Below are 25245 nucleotides of genomic sequence, written 5' to 3' on the forward strand. Positions count from 1 at the left end.
ACATCAAGGAACTTTTATTATCATTTAGATAATGTGTCATTTGAACCCAGTTTTAAAAAAAAGCAAAATTTTCAGTTTTCAGATGTCTGCATACTTGTCCAAGGAACAACTGAAGCTGGAATTAACAAGATAAATATCTCCTGCTCTTCTCAATTAATAGTTTTTACAGCCCTGTTGGATTGTTTTATGTCAATGTCTTGTCATCAGATGGAAATTAAGATATTATAACACCAACTTTCTCTAATAACCACATAATTATAGGCTAACCTATTTGACTCATGAAACAAGACAAAAAGTATCATTTTGACAAGCCTCTTTTGAAAACCGTATAAATTTTATCTTATGTCTGCAGACTTAAAAGTTACAACAAGCCCGGCTAGTGTGGCTAGTGGTTGAGCATTGACCCATGCACCAAAAGGTCACCAGTTCAATTCCCGGTCAGGGCACATACCCAGGTTGCGGGCTGATCCCCAGTGGGGCATGCAGGAGGCTGCCAATCGATGTTTTCCCTCATTGATCGGTCTCTCTCTCTCTCTCTCTCTCTCTCTCTCTCTCTTTCTTTCTCTCTCTCTCTTTTTTTCTCTCCTCCCTCCCTCCCTCCCTCCCGCGCTCTCTTTCCGTCCCTCTCCTTTCTTCTCTCTCTAAAACCAATAAAGAAAAAATAAAGAAGTAAAAGTTAAGACAAAAGAAATTCCTATAAAGAAGTGAAAATAATCCTGCTAAGAAGCTTCATTAGTATGTTTCTGTCTTCCCAGTGTACTTTCATTTAAACAGCTGCATTTTTTTTTTTTTAATCCTCACCCGAGGACATTTTCCCATTTTCTTGTTCAGGTAGAGTGGGAGGGAGAGAAAGGAACAGAGAGAGAGAGAGAAACATCGACGTGAAGGGACACATCGAGTGGCTGCCACCCGCACGACCGACCAGGGCCGGGGACAAACTGCAACCGAGGTACGCGCCCTTAGCGGAAACCAAACCCGGGTCTCTCAGGACCGCAGGCCGACGCTCTAACCGCTGAGCCAAACCGGCCAGGGCTAAACAGCTGCATTTTAAATAAGCTTTATTTTGAGAAGCATCGATGTAGCAAGAAAGTTCTAATAAAAAAAAAAAGTAAATTAGAGGGTGATTATTAGTATGATTGAAATAGTTTCTGTTATAAAAGTATTATTCTAGATCCTAGAAGAAGCTATTATACTTAAATGTAATATGTCTCCATGTTAGGCCCAACCTCATGGAAATACATTGTTCTATATGTGGAGGCTCGGCTTTTTTATGCATAGCAGTTGTTTTCTCACTCACTGGTATTAATTTGCAGAGAGAGATCAGCGATCACATTTGACAATTATATTACAAATATGGTTAAGAAAATACAGTTACTGAGGCTGACTCAATTATGTGCCCACTTTATCCCTCTGGTGAAAATCAGTGGAACCAAAGAGAGTGCATAAGCTTTGATCATACCTGCTGTACTTTATATGAGTATGTTTGCAGGTGCCCTTTGCTGGGGATGGGGAGGGGGAGAACAAAAGAGCACTTTTTAAATTAGATTTTTACTCCCAGGTAGCACATTCTGGTGGAAGGCAGAAGAAAATTACTTCTATGGTTATATAAGGGGTTTTTATGTTGTTTTTATTTCAATCATAGCAGGAACATAGTTTTGGATAGCAAAGAGAACTGATTTTAAATCTTGGTTCTCTCAATTTTGAGTTGTGTCAAGTTATATAACTTTTTTCTGGGTCGTTGTATCTCACCTTTAAAATAAAAAGTGTAATGCTCTATTTACTGTGTTAAGCATGCAGTGAAATTATCTTTATAAGTGCCTGAAACATTGTATGGCATTCAGAAGGCAATCAATCAACATATAAAAATGTGCATTTCCCTCCACTCTGACATAATGATGATGTCCCTGCCACACAGACTTAAGACTGTAGCTTTGTCTGCCCCTTGACTTATTTGGACATTTAGTCTATAAGAGATTATTCTGCATTTTCCGCTAGGATTGCTTTGCACTTTTTGGTAAATGTATGCAATGGTCCAAATGAGACTGGTAAAAGGTGTTGACTTTTCCAAACTCATCTTTCTGCCTTTGCACAGTTCATTTCTGCCCATTTATTGGAGTTAATTGTAGAGACTGGCATACTGTGGCCTGCCAGGCAGATCTAGCTACCCAGCTGATTTGTTAAATCAAGTTTTATTAAGCTACAGCCATGCACATTCATTTACATAGTGTCTATGTCTGCTTTTGTGCTGTAAGGGTGGGTTCAAGTAGTTATGATAGAGATTTTATGGCCCACAAGATCTAAATTATTTACAATTTGACCACTTGCAGAAAAAGCTTGTGAACCCTTGGTCTCTGCCTAACACAGGATAGCTGGGTTTTTCAAAAAAGTAGCTGATTAGAAATTAAATACATGTTGACAAATAAATGCTGAATGAATGATGAATAGACCCAAAACAATGGTAGCTGTTATCATAGATGACTTACCTCTCCTACCAAGCATGATGACATTGAGGACAGAGAAATGATATGATTGAGGAGAAATACCAGAAAAAGAATGGATCCCAAGATGAGTTCTGCTTTAACTGCTACTGGACCTTGAGTTATGCTGTCTCTGTGAGTCTTAGTTTTCCTGTCTGTCAAATGGAAATAATTTCTGCTAAACCTGACATCATAAGGTCACACTGCACAAAGTTATGTTTTCACATTATAAATGTTTACAATGAGATAATGATCCAAATTAACACACTCTGCTCAACAACAGAGTTCAGGGTGCACTTACTCTTCTCTTTAAAAAGCTCCGGGAAGTGGTGTCCGCGGTGGGAGAACAAAGCTATATAAGGTGTCATTAGAAAGCATTGGGGGACGTAGGAAAGCTTATTTGGCATGGAGCAGAGTTCCTAGAGGGCCCGGTGGAGAAAGAAGAATGAGGTCAGAGAAGAGAAAACACAGAGCTACAATAAAAGGAACGAAGGGGAGAACAGATGGCCAGTGGTCTTGCAATGGGGATATTAACCATGGTGAATTTAGTGGGCCACTGTTGCCAACAGTCAGTGACAGGAATCCCTGGCATATGGGAGCTCAAAACAAGGTCTTCAGATGCTGCAGGTGGCTCTAGGGTAGAAAGATCTGGTACTTGATAAGCTAGAATTCAAAGCAGTCTGATCTTCAAGAGACTCCTTAGGTCCAATGAAATGGGCACTGACCTATTCTCCAGAAGACCTGGATTTGAGGCCAGACTATGCTGTCTTATATACGTGAAAGCCCCTGTTAATTCCTCTGTGGATCTGGAATATCTTTCTTGGGTACTTCCCGGGATTATTCAAAGTATTTCATGAAATAACGTTCCTCGGTGTGTTTAAAAACTCTTCCAATATAAGCTATATTGTATTTTATTGACTATACTATCTGAATAAACACAAAAGAGCATGGGATTTTAGTATATTTGCAGTGTATATGATGGTTTTTTGCCTGTCCATGCACACACATAAGCATGCACACATGTGCACATTTATTTCATAGGTCTAACTTTTTAGTAGTATGAAAGTAAGGATATAGTAAAATGTCTTCTGCGTGATAGTATCATGTATACTATTTTCACTCATTCAGTTACAAATGTCACTATAAATGTTCAGGTGGTGATGTTTAAAGATCCGAACTCACACATCAATACCTTTTTACCCAGTGAGCAAAAGAAAGCTTCTAGAGTGGAATCTTTTTTGTTGTTGTTGTTCAATATTGCTGAACATGAAGAACATCATTCTGATAGGTGTGTGATCTAGGGTTTTCACTGGATCCCATCTCTCTGGATTAAAAAGAGTCATGTTACAAATGCTTCTATTCTCTCCATGATGAATGAAACAATCACTGAGAGGTAACATTATAACTTTAGAATACTAGGTTTACAATAATTTGTTCTTTCTCTTTTCAATCTGTAGTAAATGGTATCCACATAATGCATTCAGTCTACTGGGGAATGTGATGAGGAAAAAAACATGCAATCTTTAAGCAAAGGGATTTTATGTAGAATACATGAAACTGTGGTCTCTTGTTATAATAAATGCATAGATAGTAATTCCGCTGATAGGCAATTGGTTGGAAATGTTTTATTGGTCATGATTAATGAATGACAAGTTTGAATAATTATTAAGCTTAATTGAACTTGAATGATGGATATTTTTTTCCCGTTGTTTATCTTCAGGGCAAGGATGGAAGTAAATGTGTTAGAAAAATGCAGAGTTCAGTGGTTACCAAATGAGCTTATGAATGTTTACATATGTAACAATTTAGACCATTAATATGTACGTGCTATAGAACCTGACCATCTCCTCTGTCAGCAGAAAATCCCACACAAACCATAACTATTTTACTTTTGGATAAACACACATCTGTTAAATTTCAGTCACAAGTGCAGGTTTTTCTGAGGTTAATTTTGGTCTGTCTGTGGCTGATGAAAGTATTTTCAAGAAAATGAAATGACTACACCTGTTTGGCATGCAGTAGGGCACTCGGTCAAGAGCATCCAGGCTCTGTCGGTTCTGGAGAGGGAAGGCAACTAGTCCGAGCCCCAAGACATTTGTTTTATTTCCACAGAATGATCTTTTTAGGCAGCCCATTTTACCTTTGATATGAAGGGTCAGCAGAGCAAATTTGCCTGTTTTTTGCAACGCAAAAAATAAAACCATTGAATTTCTAGCTCTAAAATCTTGTTGTTGCTCCTTATTAGAGCTAAAGATGATGTAGAATCTTGTCACAGACTTTATGATAGATGCCGCGAGTATTTACAATTCTCAGATCAGTACACTGGTGCCATGGACTGATCATGGGTTAGTCTGGCCTCCCGCATGGACTAAAAATTTCTTTTATTTTTCTTTTATTTCATTAGTTCTCCAATAAATACATATTGTATAAGTCATAACATTCTTCTTTAAAAATTATATATATATTTTTTCCCAAGGCATATTTTTAATACAGTGCACAAGCACTAGATTTTTTTTTAGTGGCTAAGAACCAAGATTTACTCAGCTAACCTAAGATACACACACACACACACACACACACACACACACACACGCAACACACACATATATATATTTTTTAATAGAGATACACATGAAAATAAATGTATGGACCATGTGTCCAGGTTTTATGCAGAAATCTACCTCAAGTTTCAAAGAACAAGTTCAGTGGTATTAACTATATTTTAGTACATTTGGGCTACTATAAACATTACCACACACTGAGAGGTTTAAACAACGGACATTTCTCTCACAGTTTTGGAGACTTTGGGTTGAGATCATGGTGCCATCACTGTGTGGTTCCGATGAGAGTTCGCTTTGTACTGCAGACAGCCGACGTCTCATTGCGTCCTTATCTGGTGGAAAGAGGGGAAGGGACTCTCTAATGTCTCTTTCTTATATATAAAGGGCACTGATTTCATTCCCGAGGGTTCCACCCTCATGACCAAATTACTTCCCAAAGGGCCCCACTTCCTAATACGACCACATTTGAGACTAGGATTTCAACACAAATTAAGAGGGCAAGGTCCAAGAACAGTCAGCCCGTGACAGCAGTTTCAAAGAGCCTGGAGCCTGACTCAGTAACTGGCCATAGAGCCTTTCAAGACCGTCAGCCCTAGTGACCTGCTCATGCTGTAAGGTGTTTCTATCTTTGGGATTTTTCCACACGTATTTTCTGCTTACTGGTAGTTTGCAGCACCTCATGGATTCTACTTCCTATGTGTTCCTGCACAAACTTCCTGAGATAGGAGATACGACTGCCATGGTTACCAGTATCCCATTCAGGGCATGCTTTCACCAGCCAAGCCACCGGTCAGCCGGCGACAGGCTGCGTCTGGGCCACATACCTCTCCTTGACCTGTCAGCTGTGGCCCAGGGGATAGGAACAACAACTATGCCCACTGAGTGCCAGTCTGTAAACAAGCGTGGGCATTCTCATGGCCGTGGGTCTTCCCAGTTGACCCTTGTGATTAGAGTTGGACCAATATTCCAGTGCTTATCTTTGTGCCTGGTTTTCCAAGAAAATGAAACTCACTTTTCTAAATTGTAGTAGTAATAGTGGCAGTAGAAGAAGAAAATGTTAAATATTCACAAAAATTACTTAGGACTGAGGACGGGCACTGTTCCCCGCAGGTAAGAGGCCGAGCAGGCATGTTCCTCCTACGGCTGGTTCCTGCAGCAGTGGCCTCGCGCAGCGTCCATGGCTCCTCCCTCCTCCTGCCAGGCTTCTTCCAGGGCATTGGTGTCAGCGCGTCCTCAGAGTCCCTCTCCTCTGTTCTAATCACTCGTGCCAAGGACTTCATATATTAGAGTTATTCCTTATCGTGTGTGTTCTGCCTAGGAAAAGGGGCATTCACCTCTAGCTTCTTTCTTATCTACCAACGTCGCCTTGTGTTTGCAAAGATGGCATCTGCTCTAGGCAGACTCCTGGTGCTGGGATTCAGAGAAAGGAACACATGCACCTCTGAACCCATTCACTGTTCTGGGAGACTGCCATGGTTAATCCTCCTCTCTAATCAAGTGGAACATTTCAGCAAATTTCTATAACAAAAAAAGTTTCATAGAAAGCTGTAGTTAGCCCCAGCTGATGTGTCTCAGCTGGTTGAGCACCATCCAAGGACCAAAAAGTCGCTGGTTCTGTTCCAGGTCAGGGCATATACTCAGGTTGCGGGTTCAATCCCAGTCAGGGTGCATGTAGGAGACAACTGATCAATGTTGCTCTCTCACATCAATGCTTCTCTCTCTCTGTCTCTCTCTCTCCCCCCCCCACTTCCCCCTTCCTCCCTCTTTAAAATCAATAATATGTGTGTGTGCGTGCGTGTATCATTTAAAGAAAACTATAGCTAAATCCAAGTTATAATGCAGCTAAAACCTACTAATATAGTTCAGGAAAATAAGTATATACTATATATGGTACAGTGAAAAATAAAATAATATACTAGAGCAATGTGTTATTTACAAACATTTTTCTCACTGTACTGTTTACAACTATTTTCCTGTGTTAGTAGACAGGACAAGAATCATCTCCCCTGGAGGGGTGATGCACACCTCACACACAGTGACACTTGATGGGTGAGAAGCTGCATGAAGACAAGAGCAGTTCAGTGATCCGTCCAAGTTCTTCAGCAAGAAAAGCAGGAAGGTGGAGTGAGGCAGTGTGAGCATGTGAGCGGGAATGCCTCTGGGTTTAAGTCCCAGTTCAACCCCTTTCTAGTTGCGTGACTTCGAGGCGCTCCCTAAACATTTCTCAGCAAGTCTCAGTCCTGCCAGGTACAAAATGAGGATTGTTGCAGGGTTATTATGAAAAGAGAGAGAATGTACTAACCTGTAATTGAAAAATAAAAATAAAACTTCAAAAATTTAAATTAAAAAAAATGAAAGAAAATTCTTTATAACTGAGTCACAGCTGTACCGCAGCGTATCTCCCCAATAGACAACACTCCGGCGAAAAGAAACCAAAACCTACTTGGCAAATGGCACCAAGGAAGGGCTCAGTAGGAAGAACTGGAACTTCGGGCTTTATGCTCAGTAGTCTTCTTATTCTACTTTACTTTAAGAATCAAAAATATTTTTTTCCTTAGAGGAAATCAATGAAATTACCAGAACCTAAAAAGGATACATCTTGACTGCCTTTGTCCCAAAACATTTACCGAGTGAGTGTCTAAGGACCATCAGAGCTAGCTAGGTACCGACAGGCGCTGGGAAAGTCCCAGAGCACACAGGGATCCGGTGGTCCCTGACCTCCCACATTTGCCGGAAGGAGCGCTCGCACAGGTAGGGCTTCTGCTAACATCAGTCTAGTTTATTTTCATTGGCTCAGTGATCCCAGAACAGGCTGGCAACTCTTCCAAAAAAGGAGACCTGGAGAGGTGATCTCAGAAACACTGAAATTTCACAGAGAGAGAATGTAAACAAATAGGGACAACTTGGCCTCTAAACGTCTTCTGCTATTTACTGCAGTTTCTGTTAATTTTACCAGCTTTGCCGTGCCCTGCTCCGTGTTCAGACATCTACTCCCAAGCAGTCACTGCTCAACTAACCTCCTGTTTTCAGGGCTGTTCTGTAGGAAATTCCTTTTCTCCAGGGCCGCTTTGGAACGGATGCATCAAGCAGTCACCTGGCATTGTATCAATCTTGCGAACATGTTCTGAAATGTGCGACACCTACACGCCTATGAGCAACACAAAAACAGGGCTTCTCTTTGCAAGGGTACAGTCAGTGTATGGCTGTCTCCAGAAGAGTCAGAAGCTACTAGAAATCCCTGAAAAGCAATTGAAAATGCTGACGATCTATCCCACATCTGCAAAAAAAAAAAAAAAATCATTCAACACCAGCTTTAAATTTAAAAAATTATGATAGTCAAAAGATAAACCAGTATAAACATATTTTAAAGTAAGGCAATATATTCATCGTGCCATCCATGGTTTGGATTTGGCATTTAAAATGATCAAACTTCTTTCCCTAGAGATGTGTTTAATATTTCATACCATGTCTCATCCTGAAAGTAGAGAGTGAAATATCTTTCTCTCTGATCTACAGCCTATATGGACCCACTAGTTTAATGAGATTTCCATTTTGTTATTGTTGTTGTTGTTGGCTTGAACTCTTCTTGGCTTGTAAAAATTATTCCATAATAGGCTACCTGAGAATAATTCTACAACATGTCTTGACACCCACACTCCTACCTCCCTTTTATAATGTCTCCTGTGTGTTGCTACCTATTTTATCACTTTTGGAGGCTTAGCGTCTGTCCTAATATCTCCTAAGTCGTTTTGGAATAATCTGGCATAACTCATGTTTTATTCTTGATCTTAAAATAATGAAAGAAATTAAATCCCCCAAAGCAAATCATCTTATGCAACTATTACCTTCATAGCCTGTTTCGCTTTCATAACCACCCCCCTCCTTCACCTTACACACTGCAAAAGGTGGAGGGAGGCTTTGCTGCGTTCCTCTGACAGCGACACAGTCACCCTCATAGTCATCATCAAACGAATGGGCATATGCTAATGGCCTCGGTGCTTATGCATGGATGTGGGGACATGTGTGCAGAATTCATCTGAATTCATAAGTGATGTCCATCCTGTAATGTCTTCTATTTTAGGAAGAAAATACCCATGCTACTTAGGAAAAAAGGTCAGCAAAGCACACTGGGATATGCATTATGCATCACGATTAGTAAGAGGATTTTATGCCAAGGAGTTCATGTCTATTAACTTTTCTTGAGCATTCATTAAGCTTTTTTAATGTTTTTCTTAATTATGGAAACTGGGTAGATCAAATTTTAAATTTCACCAAGATTAGTTAGTTCCAGAACTTGACCCATGTTGCTTTCTGTACAGCACAAAACAGTACTAGCACCAACCTGGATCTGAATGATTTTCTGCACAAGGCCAATGGCATTTTTAAGACATGTGCTAGGAGCTGAATTTTCTGCAGGTGCTGCTCCGTGGGGAGACGGCAGCTGGGAAAGAAATGTGCCTCACCAGTGATTGAAGGGCGTGTGTGTGTGGGAAGCCCCTCTTTCAAATGAGTAATTCCATGAAGGTTAAGGGAAGAAGTTTCTTGCCCAAGGGATGGTGGGCGTGAGAAGAGAGTTATTTATAAATTCTGTCCTATCCTTTTGCGTTTTTTCTGAGGGCCACCTTTCGAAACCTGGAGACAAACTGTCAAGGGTGATTGAAATATAATTCACGTAACAGAACATTCACCTTTGTAAAGTGAGTGACTGTAAGCGTATTCACAAAGCTGTACGACCATCACCACTATCTAACTGCAGAGCATTTTCTTTCTTTCTTTCTTTCTTTCTTTCTTTCTTTCTTTCTTTCTTTCTTTCTTTCTTTCTTTCTTTCTTTCTTTCTTTCTCTTATCCTCACACGAGGACATTTTTCCATTTTTTGTTCAGATAGAGCGGGAGAGAGGAAGAGAGAGAGAGAGAAACATCGACGTGAAAGGGACACATCGAGTGGCTGCCACCCGCATGACCAACCAGGGCCAGGGACAAACTGCAACCGAGGTACATGCCCTTAGCGGGAACCGAACCTGGGACTCTCTGTACAGCAGGCCGACGCTCCAACCGCTGAGCCAAACCGGCCAGGGCAATTTTCATCACCCTAAGAAACGCCATACACTTTTGCGATCATACGCTTTGGCAATCACACCTGTCCCACCATCCCTCCAGCCCCGATCCGTTGATCTGCACTTTATATCTCTGTGGATATGCCTTTTCTGGACACTTCATAAAAATAGGATCACCCAATATGTGGCTTTTGAAAGTTTAATAGGTATTTTTGAGATAAGTATAGATTCATGTGATATTGAAAGAAATAGTACCCATAGGTCCTACCCCTCCTTAACCCAGTTCCCTCCAATGGTGAGATCTTGTGTCACTGGAGAAGAATATTATAATCAGAATACTGACGTGGATACCACCCACCAATCTTATTCAGATTTTTCCAGTTTTACTTTTGTTTGCCAAGTGCATGTCTGTGTATTTAATTCTAAACAGTTTTGACACATGGTGTGTGTATCTACCACTCAATCAAGATACAGAAGAATTCTGACACCGCAGGGGTCCTTGTGTAGTTTCTGCTCTCTGAAGACCCCTCATCATCCCTAATCATTGTGACCATGGATTTGTTCTCCATTTCCAAAATTTTGTCATTTCAAAAATGTTATATAAATGAAACCAAACAGTATTTAACCTTTGAGATGGACTTTTCCTACTTGGCATAATTCCCTGGAGATCATTTACGTTATGTATCAATAGTCCCAGATCATTTAAGTTGTTGAATGTATCACCAGTCCATCCCTTTTTATTGCTGAGCCATATTCCAAATACCATAGTTGGTTTACCCACCAAAGGACAGGTGGGCTGTTAAGTTTTTGGTTCTTATAAATGAAGCTGCTATGAACACTCTTGCACTGATTTTTGCTTGAATTTAAGTTTTCATTTCTCTGGGATAAATGCCTGTGAATACAATTTGGGGTTGCATAAGTAATTGCATGTTAGTTTTATAAGAAATTGCCAAACCGCTTTCCAGAGTGGCTGTATCACGTTGAATTCTATCAGCAATGTATGAGCAATACTCTCTCTCTGCGTCTTCTCTAGCATTTGGTGCTCTCTTTTTTTTTTTTAATTTTTATTTTTTAGCTATTTTGGTAGGTATATAGTAATTATGTGGCATTTGTGACTAGCTTATTTCACTTAGCATGTTTCATGGTTCATCTATATTGTAACATTGTATTTTATTCATTTTTATTGCTAAATAATGTTCTAGTGTATGGATAGACCACATTTTGTTTCTCCAGTCACAGACTGATAAAAGACTGTGTTTAATAATGAGAACAATACTTTGATTTCTTCATATTAAAATATCATTTAAAGTTTAGTTCCTATTTTTAAACGCTGTGTTAGATGCTTTATATGCAGTCTCTTACCTAAGTTGTATAACAGCTATATGATCCAAGTCATGATGGGCAAACCAGAAACTCACATACAAATCAAGCTTATGGAAAAAAGAATAAATCTGTCAGGAAGACTTATTTAACTTGCCTCAGTCAATTTTGAAAATAAAATCTTAGTACCTCCACTTCTCTACATACCCCACCACACGCTTCCTCGTCTCCATTAGATTAATTCGCACGCTTGGCCTCATGAGACATTTGAGTTCGCCAGACCTGACATACTTTCTAAGTCACATTATAGCGAAGAGATTAAGATCCATTTGTTCCCTGCACAAATATTTGTGGAGAGACTAATATGCATGAGGCCTGCAGTGGATGTTGTGATTCCGAAAGGCTAATGAACTTAGCCAGGGTCACAAACTTAGGAAAAGCAATGATTTAATACTACACTGCATACTGAAAGTAACATTTTATCTTTCATACTTATTTTCTTTGGATCCTAACTAAAACAATTTAGGGACATATTTTAAACTTGAGGTACTTCATTAGTGATCAGCAATTTGTTTTACACAAGCGGAATATTTATTTTGGAAACATAATTTCTACATGGCTTGTCAAACGCATCCTATTATTTTACTTTGTTGGCAATGAATCCAACAGCTAGGCTGCCGGACATGGCTCCCCATTGTAAGTTTTGTCTGTCCTCATTATGTAGAGCTGGGACACAGATATTGAGCACAATATATCATTAAGTCACTAATAAACCTGAGTCGCTCCTTTACCAGTTTTTTCCATCCCCCACTGTTGAGTAATTTATCGCAAGCGGCAATATGCATACATTGCCTTTGAGGATGAGGGACGTGGCATTATTAGTCACGGCATGGACGCGTTGCAGCCAGTTCCATCATGGGAGAGAGCAGATGATTACAATCAATAATCAATCAAAGAACTTGTGACAGTAATCATACATCACCTTCTGTGGAAGTTTCATTCAAAGCGTAATATTGCAAGATCCAATTTCTGGATGTGTTGGGCACTTTGCCATTAACCTGAATCTGCTCCTGGAGGAGGGAGCCCGGATTGTGGACCATCTACTTGGGTGCTCCCCCTGTTGGAACTCGTAGAAACAGAGCAGAATTGAATGAGAGAGAAGAAATTGTTCCTGTTGTTGCCAGATTCCTTCTAATCACTGTACCCTATCTTGTGTACAGCTAAGGATGTATCGGGTGTACACTTGCAATACGTCTCTTTAATCGAGCTGATGCATTGTGTGAAACTTGTTGGCAGAGATTTTATAACTAAATGTTGAAAGCATGTCCAGTAAAATATACTGTCCAATAAAAGGCATGGTCTCTATCAAACCAGAATTAATTTGGGAAAGTTGTCTGGGAGGTTTATTGGAAAAGAGATACTTTTTAAAAAATACTAAAACAGTTCTTGAAGTGGACATGATATAAAACATACAAAAGCCTTCTACTTGAAATGATGGGAATGTATTCTGGGAAAATCAGTGCATGGGGTTTTCCTAACTCAGTCATTCAACAAGCCTTTGCTGAGCCTCTACTAAGCACAAGAGCAATGTAGGTCCCTCTCAATCAAAACCCAAACCGAGGTAGGAGAAAACAATGTCCGATCACACAGTGAAAAGTGTGCAAAGGCTGTCCGAGTTGGTGCGAGTGCTGTGAGAACAGAGGAGGTGGCATACAGGCCTGGGAGTCTGGGCTGCTCCTTGAACAGGTGGCGTTTAAATTGTGAATTGAAAGAAATGGGGCAATGGAGACATCATACTTAGCATACTACTCTCCAGCTTCCTCCATGCTGTCTCAAAGCGTAAGAGATCCTTTTTGTTGTGAATCCTCACCTGAGGATATTTTTTTCATTGGTCTTTAGAGAGAGCGTTGGGGGGGGGGGGGGGGGGGGGGGGGAGAAAGAGAAATATCAGTGTGAGAGACACATCAATTGGTAGCCTCCAAAATGTGCCCTGACCAGGCTGGGGATCAAACCTGCAGCCCCTAACCAGGAATCAAACTGGTGACTCCTCTATCCACTGGCTCATGCTCTAACTACTAATCAAACTGGCCAGGGCAATAAATCCTTCCTTTTTGCAGCTGCATAGTATTCCGTTGTGTATATGTACCACAGCTTTGTTTGATCCACTCATCTACTGATGGACACTTGGGCTATTTTCAGATCTTAGCATGGAGAGACCTGGAGATTGTTATGCTAGGCAAAATAAGCCAGTCAGAGAAAGACAAGTGTTACATGATCTTACTTACATGTGGAATCTAATGAACAAAATTGAGCCAGAGACGTGGGAGCATGGAACGGACTGATGAATCTCACAGGGAAATTGGGACGGGGGATGCAGGGAGAGATTAACCAAAGAATCGATATGCATATATACATAACCCAAGGACATAGACAACAGGGTAGAAAAGGCCTGGGGGTGGGGGACAACAGGATGTGGTGAAAGGGGTCAGTGAGGGAAAAGAGGAGGGACATCTGTGATACTTTTAACAATAAAGATACATTTTGAAAAAGGACAGTGTGGGGAAGTGGGGGGCAGGAGGAGGCGGGGACAAGGAGGAGGTCAATGGGGAGATAAAAAGTAGGGACATTTGTCGTACTTTCAACAATAAAGGTTAAAAGAAAAGAAATGGGGAAAGGCAAGCCCGGGGTAGAACAGAACAGAAGGGCCAGGCATTTTCCAGGACAGCACGCAGGTCTGTGTGGTTGGGTGGCAGAGGGCGGGGAAGGGACTTGGGCAGGAGGAAGGATGGTACATGGGCACAGGAGGACATGAGCCTCACAAGTGCACTGGAGCTGGCTACCCAAGGGGAAGGTGAGTAGACCAGTTTAGATCTTCCAGAAGCCCTCTGACTATAAAAGTGGAAAAACACCGAATGAAAGCTGGGTCAGATGCACATAGTAGGCTGTTTCTTCCTAACATAGGTATTTACCTCACTGTAACTTAACTTCCTCTAAAAAAAGGGTGGGGGGAGGCTTTGCAGAGATGTAGACTTCCCCAGAAGGTTCTTTCTTACTTACTTGAGGGGATTTTTTTAAATAGAGAGCAGAACACTGTTTTTTCAGTATACGGGTTTTCAGTAACGCTCACGGTACCATATTAAACCTGGATTGTTCCTCGGGAAAAGGCTTCCAATCCGGATCTCCAGCAGACCTCCCAGCCTCCCAGGCCAGAGGGAAGGTGCTGTGTTTGATTTAACCGTCCATCTAAATCCTTCCGAAATGAGTCTGGAAATACCCCCAATTCTATCCGGCCCTTACGATGTGTCCTCTTCCTTTCAAGCTAGAATGCCTTTTTTTCTTTTCTTACTGATTTTTCTTTTATCTGAAGGATCATTTCAATGTTTTGTTGTGTGTGTGTGTGTGTGTGTGTGTGTGTGTGTGTGTATGTGTGTTTTAAACCTATTTCCTTGCCCTGGCCGGTTTGGCTCAGCGGTTAGAGCGTCAGCCTGCGGTCCCTAGAGACCCGGGTTCGGTTCCCGCTAAGAGCACGTACCTTGGTTGCAGTTTGTCCCCGGCCCTGGTTGGGTTGTGCAGGTGGCAACTGCTCGATGTGTCACTTTCACATCGATGTCCCCCCCCCCCCCACTCTATCTGAACAAAATATCCAAAAAAATGTCCTCGGATAAGGATAAAAAAAAAACCTATTTCCTGAGAAAGCTCCTAGACTTTCTCACAGAGAAGTTTGCAGCTTTTAAAACAATCTCTTCTTTAAAGTTCTGCATTGCCGACAATCAGGCCGTCTCGGAGAAGCAGGTTTGATTATTATTTTCTTCTTGTATGGTGTAGACTTAGTATAGTGCCTCTCTGATGGAAGCTGTCAGTACGGGGCAGGGAGCCTTTGCCATTGGAGTGTGGGGTTATTGGACTGGATTCATTTTATACTGGCGAGTTTAGTGGGGGACTCTGATTTGTCTTCATCCGAGTTTCTCTCCCAGGTCCGTAGCTTATCATGGGGAGCCTCTCTTCAGTCTAGAGGACAAACACCCATTGGAAACAGTTAGTTTCTGTGGTTTTGCTTCAGGAAATAAATAATCAAATGCAGCAATACGTAAATAAATGGATCAACTTGTATTTAAAATCTTCCTTAGGATCTATTTAGACGAGCCGCAAAACGTAAACAAGAAACCGTTGGGTAAAATGTTGAAATTACAAGCTTTCAAAGGTTCTAAAATTAGGCTGTTGTGGGATGGGTTCTTTGAAATTAGCTTTTTCAAAACGATGTTTTCCATTCAGTGTTGGAAAGTAAACACAGCTCCTGTAGAGGCTGCTGCCTGGAGGCAAAAACACAGTTAGCTGAAGTCTTCCTGGATAGAAATATCTCCCGGGGTTTCTCACTTGGAGACTTAAAATTATAGTCTGCGGGAGGCAGCTGCAGTCCCCAGCGGGCATGCATTTCTGGACATCCCATAGCCATCTCGTCTCCCCAAATAAAACTTGTCTGGAAAAAAATGGAAATGGCACAAAGTTGTAGATCCCTAGAGACAGTTTCACCCTTGAGAAACAGGGATTCTGCCTCATGTTAGTTGTCCAAAGCCGACCAGGGGTCTCCCCCATGTCAGTACCCCCTGTCTCTGCCTTTCCATCTCCTTTTGTATCTCTGATGAAGTCTAGTTCTTATCCACAAGTACTGGGACTGTCTGTCTTCTGCGCATCACTGCAGGATTACCCCTTTTTTCCCCTCCCCAAATCTGAATCTCATATCTTTGTTCAGGCTCTGGCTGTGGCCACCGGAGTGAGCTTCACAGCCTGGATTCAGTCTGTCTGTGAATCGTCCTAGAGCAGAACTCAGCGTTTCCTTGCAGCACTCAAACGGTGGCTGGGCTGGGCTGGGCTTCCTCCAGCACCAGCGTGGCCTCAGACTCCACAGCCGCCTCCAACCTCCTCTCAAGTGTACGCTCCAGCCTCCTAGCTTCTGCTGCTTCTGCCTTGTCCACATTGCAGTCAACCTGAACTCCGCCCCCCATGTATTACACTTTAAAAATCTTATCGATTGTGGTATCCTCTTCTCTCCCACAACACTTCCTTTTTTTCCTTTTCCTTTTCTGGATCTCACCACATACTACTTTTACAATAAAAAAATACACATGCAGCCCTGGCCAGGTTGACCCAGCGGTTGGAGCGTCGGCCCATGGACCGGAAAGTCCCGGGTTCGGTTCCCGCTGAGGGCACATACCTTGGCTGCACTTTGTCCCTCTCTCCCTCCTGCTCTGTCTGAAGATTAGTGCAAAAATGTCCTTGGATGAGGATATAAAAATATATATATACACACATGCAGATATATCCACCACCAACACCTATGAAATCTTTCCTAATTTAAGCTGTTTATTTTTTCCTTTTCTCTCCTAGCTCTATTTTCTCTCGCTTATTTTTTACTACATAATAAATCCTGCCTTGTACTTCGGTTTGTCGGTCTCCTTTCTCCTGCCGTCACCTTGGACTGGAAGGGGCTGCAGGACCGGCGTCTCCCTCCCCTTTGCATCTCCAGTGGCCCTTTCACAAGGCCCGGCTCCCAGGCCGAGCTGCGCGAGACCGGCCCTGCGGGCACAGCCCCCCTACCTCAGAGCCCTGCTTGTCTTCACGCAACTTTCTCTCTGGTAGGTTCTTAGAAACATGGCTTTTATTTTAACCTTGACTGTAAACTCCTTTCTAGCAGTATTTATCCATTCTCCTTTTCTGTTTTCCCACAGAGCCTTAAGCAGTACGCGATGCATAGATTTTGAATAAAGTGGGATGGATGGGTGGGTGGATGGGTGGGTGGATGGATGGATGGATGGGTGGATGGGTGGGTGAATGGGTGGGTGGATGGATGGGTGGATGGGTGGATGGGTGGATGGATGGATGGGTGGGTGGATGGGTGGATGGGTGGATGGGTGGATGGATGGGTGGATGGGTGGGTGGGTGGATGGGTGGATGGGTGGATGGGTGGGTGGATGGATGGATGGATGGGTGGGTGGATGGGTGGGTGGATGGGTGGGTGGGTGGATGGATGGATGGATGGGTGGGTGGATGGGTGGATGGGTGGATGGATGGGTGGGTGGATGGGTGGATGGATGGGTGGGTGGATGGGTGGATGGGTGGGTGGATGGATGGGTGGATGGGTGGATGGATGGATGGTTGGATGGGTGGATGGGTGGATGGATGGGTGGGTGGATGGGTGGATGGGTGGGTGGGTGGGTGGGTGGGTGGATAAGTCGTGTATGGTGGGTGGCATGGCCTCAACACTAAGGCCGGTGGCTGGCCTGGGGTTGACAGACATGTGTGTAAAAAAATTTAAAATTAGCTTCTTGTTCTTTCCAGATGGAAAGGAGTCTGACTTAAGCAATTATATGTTAAATAGTCATTTGAATTTTAATGTTACACTGTAAACTGATGTTGGGATGTCTCCAAGTCATGTCTCTGATTCCATATGTATTTTGAGTTCTTTCTTTAATCCAAGAGTTCTTTCTTTAGTTGTGTGGGGTTTAATTTATACTGTAATGAACTTGGAACCATAGAGGGGTATTTTAAGAATTAATGAATCGCTGGTAAAAGTTCTCATAATTCCTAAATGAAATATTCTCTGCAAAGGCCCAAGAGGAAGTTCAGTATGAATCCATGAAAAAGAAGCTTGATTCAAAGTTCAGTGGTAAAGGTCAGCGGGAAATCCTGGTAATTCCATTCTGATTGAAATTCCAGACTGTGTTCACTTTCTGGTTGTGCTGTATGATGTTTCATGGCATTATGTTGATACAGTAGAAATATTTCTGTATCACAATTTCAGTTTTTTTATTGATTTTCTTTAAATGTACACAACAGGAGGTTAATGACACTCTGGATTTTAAAACCGTATCATTTCTTTTTACTTGACATCACCTTGTCCTTTTTTTTTTTTTTTTTTTTTAAGGTCTTTCCATTTTAGTGGCACTGAGCATTTTGTCTTAAGTATGGCTACGGTTTTTTTTTTCTGAAGGAAAGAGTAATTCACAAGAATTAAATATACTTAACTTTGTTCTGTTACTAGAGGGAACTAGGTTTATTGGTGCCTGACACTTGAATTTGTATGGTGGTGAGTTGTTAATAAAAGATGTACAGAATAAGCCCTGGCTGGTTTGGCTCAGCAGTTAGAGGGTCAGCCTGCAGTCCTGAAAGACCCAGGTTTGGTTCCTGCTAAGGTTGCAGTTTGTCCCTGGCCCTGGTTGGTCGTGCGGGTGGCAGCCACTCCACTGTGTCCCTTTCACGTCGATGTTTCTCTCTCTCTCTCTCTCTCCCTCCCACTCTATCTGAACAAAAAATGGAAAAATGTCCTCACGTGAGGATAAAAAAAAAATAAAGATGTACAGAATAATTGAAAGCAGATCTTTTATCTTAAGAAGAAAACATCTAGGAGTTAATTGTTTCAGGAAGGCCACCTTCCTCAATGCGGTGTTAGCTCTGCCAGGGCAGAGATGTTCCACATTTGACTTCTGTCTTCTTTCAGTGCTGAGCGTAGGGGCTTGCTCAATTGACCTGAATTGATAATAATAGCAGCATTTATTCTAGAAAGCAAATTAACCCACAAAACAGACTCACATGATAAAAACTGCAGGGATATAAAAGAAAAGTAGGAACGAAGGTTCCCTACTGTCTCACCACCTAAGAAGGCGGACACACACTTAGCTCGTCTGGAGTAATCCGAGGCCATGTGCAGTGGGATGCTTGGGCAAGTGTGGACGGTGTTTGTCATGGAGATTTTTATGGTTGAGACAGAACGTGCATTTAGACGTGGAGGAAGGGCAGAATTTGAACTAGTGGAGTGGAAGAGGAAAATAATTCCAGAAAGGAGAAAGGTACGAAGTAAAGTTATGAAGGTAAGGGGCATCGTGGCTGTATGGGATGTTCAGAGAGAAGGCCTTTTGATTGGGAATAACAGGGTCAAGTTGAAAAGCAGTAAATGGTCAAGTCCTTTGGAACGTGTAGCTACCTGTGAGTGGGGAGCTTGAATGCCTATAGTGGATAGGCATGGCCTCCTGTGGGCATTGATTCATCTTTCTAGGCCTCTAATATTTTTTGTTCTTTTTGAAAATTATTTTATTGATATTTCATTCACCCTTTAACATGCAGTGCAATTATTGCCGTATTTCCCCTCCAGCTTTTTTTTTTTCCACAACAAACAGAATTTACCCTCTATTTTCCTGTCTGATGTTACTTTTTAAAATTTATTTATTTTTATCGTTGAATTACAGCTGTCTCCCGTTTCCCCCTCCAATCAGCTCCGCCCCGCCCCAGGCCTTCACAGGCTATTGTCTGTGTCCATGGCCCACGCACTATGCAGCTAAGTTCAATGTGTGAGATTAGACGTAGACTTCTCACTTCGGTTCTTTGGGAATTATCTGGAACATAATGTCATCTTCCTCCACTGACAATATAACAGTTTTTATAGATGAGAAAGCAATCAGGATTGAAGTATTTAAGTGTGAGTGTGTGTGTGTGTGTCAGTGTGAGTGTGAAGGAAACATTTTTATAACTCAGGGCAGGGGGCATTTGAAGAGACAGAGCCTGTGAGTATTTGAGGAAAGGGATTGCTCAGCACAATCCCAGGGCTTTTGATTTGGGGAGTAAAGTAAACAGGAAGAGAACGATAAAGATGGGGAAAAACAGAGAGAATAGTCCCAACGTTTGGATCACTTTGGAAGTATGTGAGGGTTCTAGAGATGAGTTTGTCTTTCAGAGAGAGGTGGAGGTCTCAGTGTTGCAAGCACGGATCATGGGAAGCAGAGGTGGGTAGGGCTGTCAGGGAGGCTATAAGACAAGGTTTTGCCACCTTCTGCTTGATGTGAATCAATGTCCCGTCGTCTTCTTCTGTTTTCTCATGCACACAATGAGGTTGTGAACCGGTCCTCCTAGGACACTCCCAGCCCTATCAATTCTACAGATTGAGTCGCTTTATTAGATTGAACATGTTCTGATTTCATTCTTTTATGGGAGGTGTGTTAGTCTCATTTCAACAATGAAGGTATCATGGGATTCAGAAAACAGTGGTTGAATTTAATTGGTTTTTATGCCCATGTCTCCTGTGCTTTTCATTAAGAACACTATTGTTATTCTAAAGATGGATGATGATGGGAAGAGAGGCACCTGCTTTCTGTTGTCAGAGAAGGAGCTAAGGACAGCCAAACCGAAAGCTGACTTTCAGGGCTTCCAAAACACTTAAAGTGGAGCCCAGGAATGAGCTGTGGAAGATGGGGATGTTTATATGGCCTTCGTGCTGTTGACTTCAGAATCCATTTAGGCTTGTTAGAGGCCTTTTGAACCATCCCGTGCATATTTCTGTCATCGATTATGTCACCAAATATATTCTTGATTATATTGCATTTTCAGCCTATCCCCTCTTTTCCCTTTCTCAGTGTGTGCGTGTGTGTGCACACGTGTGTGTGAGTGCCAGTGGGCACAAAATGAAGAAAAGCAACTGCATAATATATGAGCAAGAGCCAACTTAAACCTTTGATTTCTTGTTTATATCTAAAAATGCCCCCTGACCACCATAACTCATTCATCCACATGGGAACTCGGCTCTGAAATGTACTATCCACCATTTGATTGGGACTTCATTAAAGTTTCACTAGCACTTATTTAAGGGAAACTAAACTGGTGTCTTAGTTTTGTCATCAATCAGGATGTCTCCATGGAGATGCTCTTCAGATTTTTTCGTTTTGTTGTAAGGTAAACTTTAGTGCTTTGATGTTCTTTTATATTGATTATATGTCATGAGTTTGGCACCAACTTGAGTTTTCATGTTCCCTGAAACATCTTTCTTTTTCATGCTTCTGTTTTGTAAGCTGCTGGCTGATCTGCCCACAGCTTAGACCTCCACAGAGAGGTGGAGTCCACCTTCCTAGGAAAAGGCATTTATTAAGGGGCAATGTCTATGTTGAAATTACTGAGTAGAAATCCTAGAAAGTCGGCAGAAATGTAGCACTTTCTTCTAGAAAGTGATTGGGCAGCAGAACTTGGGAAGAGAGAACCCATTCTTGAGCAGGCTTTTATTGTCCTAAACGCGTTACCTCGTTTGGCCCATGCAGTCACCCCGTGAACCGAGAGAGCAGATGACATTGTCGCTGGTTTATGGGTGAGAAGATGGTGGTTCCGTGTCTTAATGAGACTCACCCTGATAACACGGCACACAAGGGGTGGAGCCAAAGGGGGAGCTAGATCTTCCCATTCCCAGCGCAGTGTTCTTCCTCCTCCTTGGCCACCTCACTTGTGATTTGTCCTTGTTCAGTAACCATATGGTCTTCTCCATCTGCTCTACCAAGCAAGAGTAAGTGCGCTCAGAACTGTGAAGACAATTTTAATTATATCTTCTCATTGCCCTCAACACTGTTGATGATTCTCTTTAGTGCCAAAAAAAAAAAAAATTCCTTGGATAGATTAAAAACATTAACTCTCACTTTCAACAATGGATGCAGATAGCTTTCATAAACCTAAGAAGTAAAAAATTGAATTCAGTTCTCGAATCCTCTATGTTCTTTTTTTTTTTTTTTTTTTCAATTTTTTTTCCTTTATTGATTTTAGAGAGAGAGGAAGGGAGAGGGAGAGAGAGACAGAAACACCAATGAGAGAGAGCATCAACTGAACTGGCCGCCTCTTGCATGCCCCCACTGGGGATCGGGCCCACAGCCTGGGCATGTGCCCTGACTGGGCATCGAACCGGCAACCTCTTGGTGCATGGGTCGACGCTCAACCACTGAGCCACACCGGCCGGATGAGACCCTCTATGTTCTAACTCTTACCTTTGGACAGTCATTTTGTTTTTGTGTGCTCATTCTTAGAACTGGAGAATGAAGGACATGAACAGGTAAACGCAAGAATCCTTCCTAACTTTAGTATTTAATAAGGTTTGGACCTGAGTTTTTCTCTGTTTGTGGGGTAGAATGGAGGACTTCCTTTGGTCTTAAGGTTTGCTAAGTAGCCAGGATGTAGCCCTTCATCCTTGATTTTTTTGTTAATTATTGTCAGTGGCTCTCAAGTCCATGTAACCTAGTCATTCTTTACGTTTGTTTTTTATAAATGAGCCTATGGCTCTGGTACCCAGATTTTCTGGGAAGCTCTGAGTGTGACACCTAGACGTGAACGATTGATTTAAAGTTTTTTGCTTCTAAAATGACATTATTGTCATTAGAGCTGAAATTTTATATTTATTGGAATATTACCCTTAGACTTCAAATATGGATACTGGGACCTATATTGCTGTGGTCAAGTGGCTCCTGAAATAAAAATGTAATAATATGTATAGTTTTTATTAAAGAATAATATAGCTCTCATCTTAGATGCTACCTCTGAATTTGAAAAACTTAAAAAAAAATTTAATTCCATTTCATTTATTCAAAAGTATTGAAAGAATAAATTGGTTTAAGTGTTTAATGGGGACATGTTTAGAGTACCTGGTATATGCTCATTTTAAGCTTTGAGTACATTTAAACACTGAATTAAATGTTAGCCAAAATAATTTAAATTAAACCACAGAACCAAAGCATCTAACTATGAATATGGAGAATCCCTTATGCTGTGGAACCATAGATATTGCAAAATTTCTGTTAAAAAAAAAACCAAAAGCCTGGTTGAAAAGAGCAGAGAGTATTGAAGAGCATCCAGAAAGAAGAGCTCAGATCCGATGGGATAGACAGTGGTGTGACTGTGTCCTGCAGAAGTGATAGGGAGACACGGTGAACACCGATGCATGTTGCAGTCGTGCCCACGAGAGTCAGGTTCCAGCTCCCCTCTAGTTCCATGCATTCAACCCAACAATGAAGAAGATGAAGAGAGACACATTTCACCTCAACATAAGAAGTAGTAATTTATCGATCAGGTCTCTCACAACAGAGACAGGGAGAGGGATCTAGCGGAGGCTGGCCAGATATTTCAAAGTCGTCCGACCCAATAGAAATACGAGGGGAGCCGGGCAATGTGCACAGTTTTTAATGTTCTGGTAGTCGTGTTTTAGAACATGAAAGGAACTGGTAACCTCGATTGCCTTACTATTCTAGTCAACCCAATATATTTAAAATATTATCATTTCAACATAAAGTCTGCATGAAGTCACTACTAGTCCATTTTGCATTGTTTTTGCCTTCTGTAAAATCCAAGGTGCATTCTACACTTGCAGCTTATCTCAGCTTGAACCAGCAACATCTCACGCCCTCAGCGGCCGTCTGTGGCTTGTTCCCACGGTCTGGGACAGCGCGGTTTTAGAGCAGCCAAGCCTAAGAACAAACCTTGAATGGGTGTAAGTCAACGAAGTATTCTTATTTGAATAGCAAAGAGGTAGAATGGGTACCATTTCCAAGCAAAGGCACTTTTGGGTCATGGCACCAATTTAGAGGACAGGACAGGTGCTGAGCCATGGGGACTGTGGCGGAGGGAGGACGAGAAATGGATCACAGATCACTGTTAGCCCCCACAGCACTCCTGTGTCATTATGACACGAAGCCCGCTCTGCAGAAGTGAAATATGAAAAGGAGCCCCTCACCCTTGCCCTACACCAGGGCAAAGCTTGAGGAGAGAGCAGAGCTAGATTTCACCCCACCCTTGCCCCGGGCTGGGGACCCCCTTGAGGCACTTCCTGGCAGCTGTGGCCTGCCTGGGAGCCAGGTTCTGTGGCGACTGCAAACTCCACCTTCTTTGCCATTCTGAAACTTCTCTAGTCATGAATCTCTCTCCAAATTTGATGAATCGTTTGTCAAGGGAAAATTGTCAAAGATGCACAGAGTAGCAGAGGTCCATGGACTGCTCTTCAAAGTGGGGACCTTTTGAGTCTGTGAACCTGTGATCAGCCAACCTGGCCACAGTAACCGTTGCCCATGTTTCTTTGAAGGCTCTTCTGTTTGGGGAGGCCGAGTAACGGGGACACTAGAGGGTGCCCAGACCTGCTTATCCCTCCCCTGCCTGAAACAGGCTTCATGGATGTGAACTGAGAGTTACCCGTTGACCCTGTTTATCTTGCCCAGTCGTTATTTTCTGTCTCGAGTATTTGAGGACATTTCTCCTGCTGTCGCTGGCTCTCCCTGAGTTCTCACCTTGTCACGCCAGGGTAAGAGAACCTGGCGACCGCTAAATTGAAGCACTGAATGTTTTGACACCAGCCAAGGAACAAGCAGGTCATTTGGTCTGTATTTAATGTCATCCCCATTGGCACCTCCTTCCTGTTTGTGACTGTGTGTTTTGGTTTTGTGGCACTGCAGGAGGCTCCTCCCCTGCCCCCTGGTGTGATAAATGCTCATGGTCACATAGGTCAGATCTTATATTAAAAACAGTGGCTCAGCAGGTTGGGTCTTCAGTTCGCTCCTCCCAGGTCTTATTCGCTTCCGCCCATCTATGCATGTCAAGTTTTCAGAGCAGTGTACAGAAAGAAAGCTCGTGGATTTTAGTCTCCTGCATAATAAGGCTACGTTTTAGTTGGGGTATACATACACTTACAAATCCACATACACACACACTCATACACACACACATATGTATATTAAATACATATACACACTCATACAAATCCACATACACACTCATACACATACACATACCAAAAACATATACATTCATGCAAATCCACATACACATATATACATATACCTATACATTTTCACTCATTTATAAAAGAAGTTCTCCCCTTGGGTTGACTGAATGTTTTCTGGAAAACTTGAGGCTGGCAATAGGTAGCAGGGTTCTTTTTCTGCCTGAGTTATAACCATTATAATCTCCTATTAACCCTAAGGAAGGTTCGGTTATTGAGAGCAGTACTATGCTGCCTTATACCTTTTCGATTGCACTTGCAGCTCAAGTTG

The 25245-nt window shown here is 42.1% G+C and overlaps 1 protein-coding gene across 2 annotated transcripts in view; it reads left to right on the plus strand.

The window, feature by feature from the left end:
* Positions 1 to 25245, plus strand: part of DCC (DCC netrin 1 receptor) — a 1071808-nt gene that overhangs the window by 159969 nt on the left and 886594 nt on the right. Inside the window, exon 2 of one of the 2 annotated variants that reach the window (XM_036244835.1) lies at positions 20222 to 20226. The exons of the other annotated variant lie outside the window; for it this stretch is intronic. Within the exon in view, the coding sequence (XP_036100728.1) occupies positions 20222 to 20226 (5 nt within the window). The remainder of the gene's footprint in view (positions 1 to 20221; positions 20227 to 25245) is intronic. 2 annotated transcript variants of the gene reach the window in all.

The sequence above is a fragment of the Molossus molossus genome, unplaced genomic scaffold, assembly GCF_014108415.1.
Source record: "Molossus molossus isolate mMolMol1 unplaced genomic scaffold, mMolMol1.p scaffold_m16_p_6, whole genome shotgun sequence".
Taxonomy (NCBI): Eukaryota; Metazoa; Chordata; class Mammalia; order Chiroptera; family Molossidae; genus Molossus; species Molossus molossus.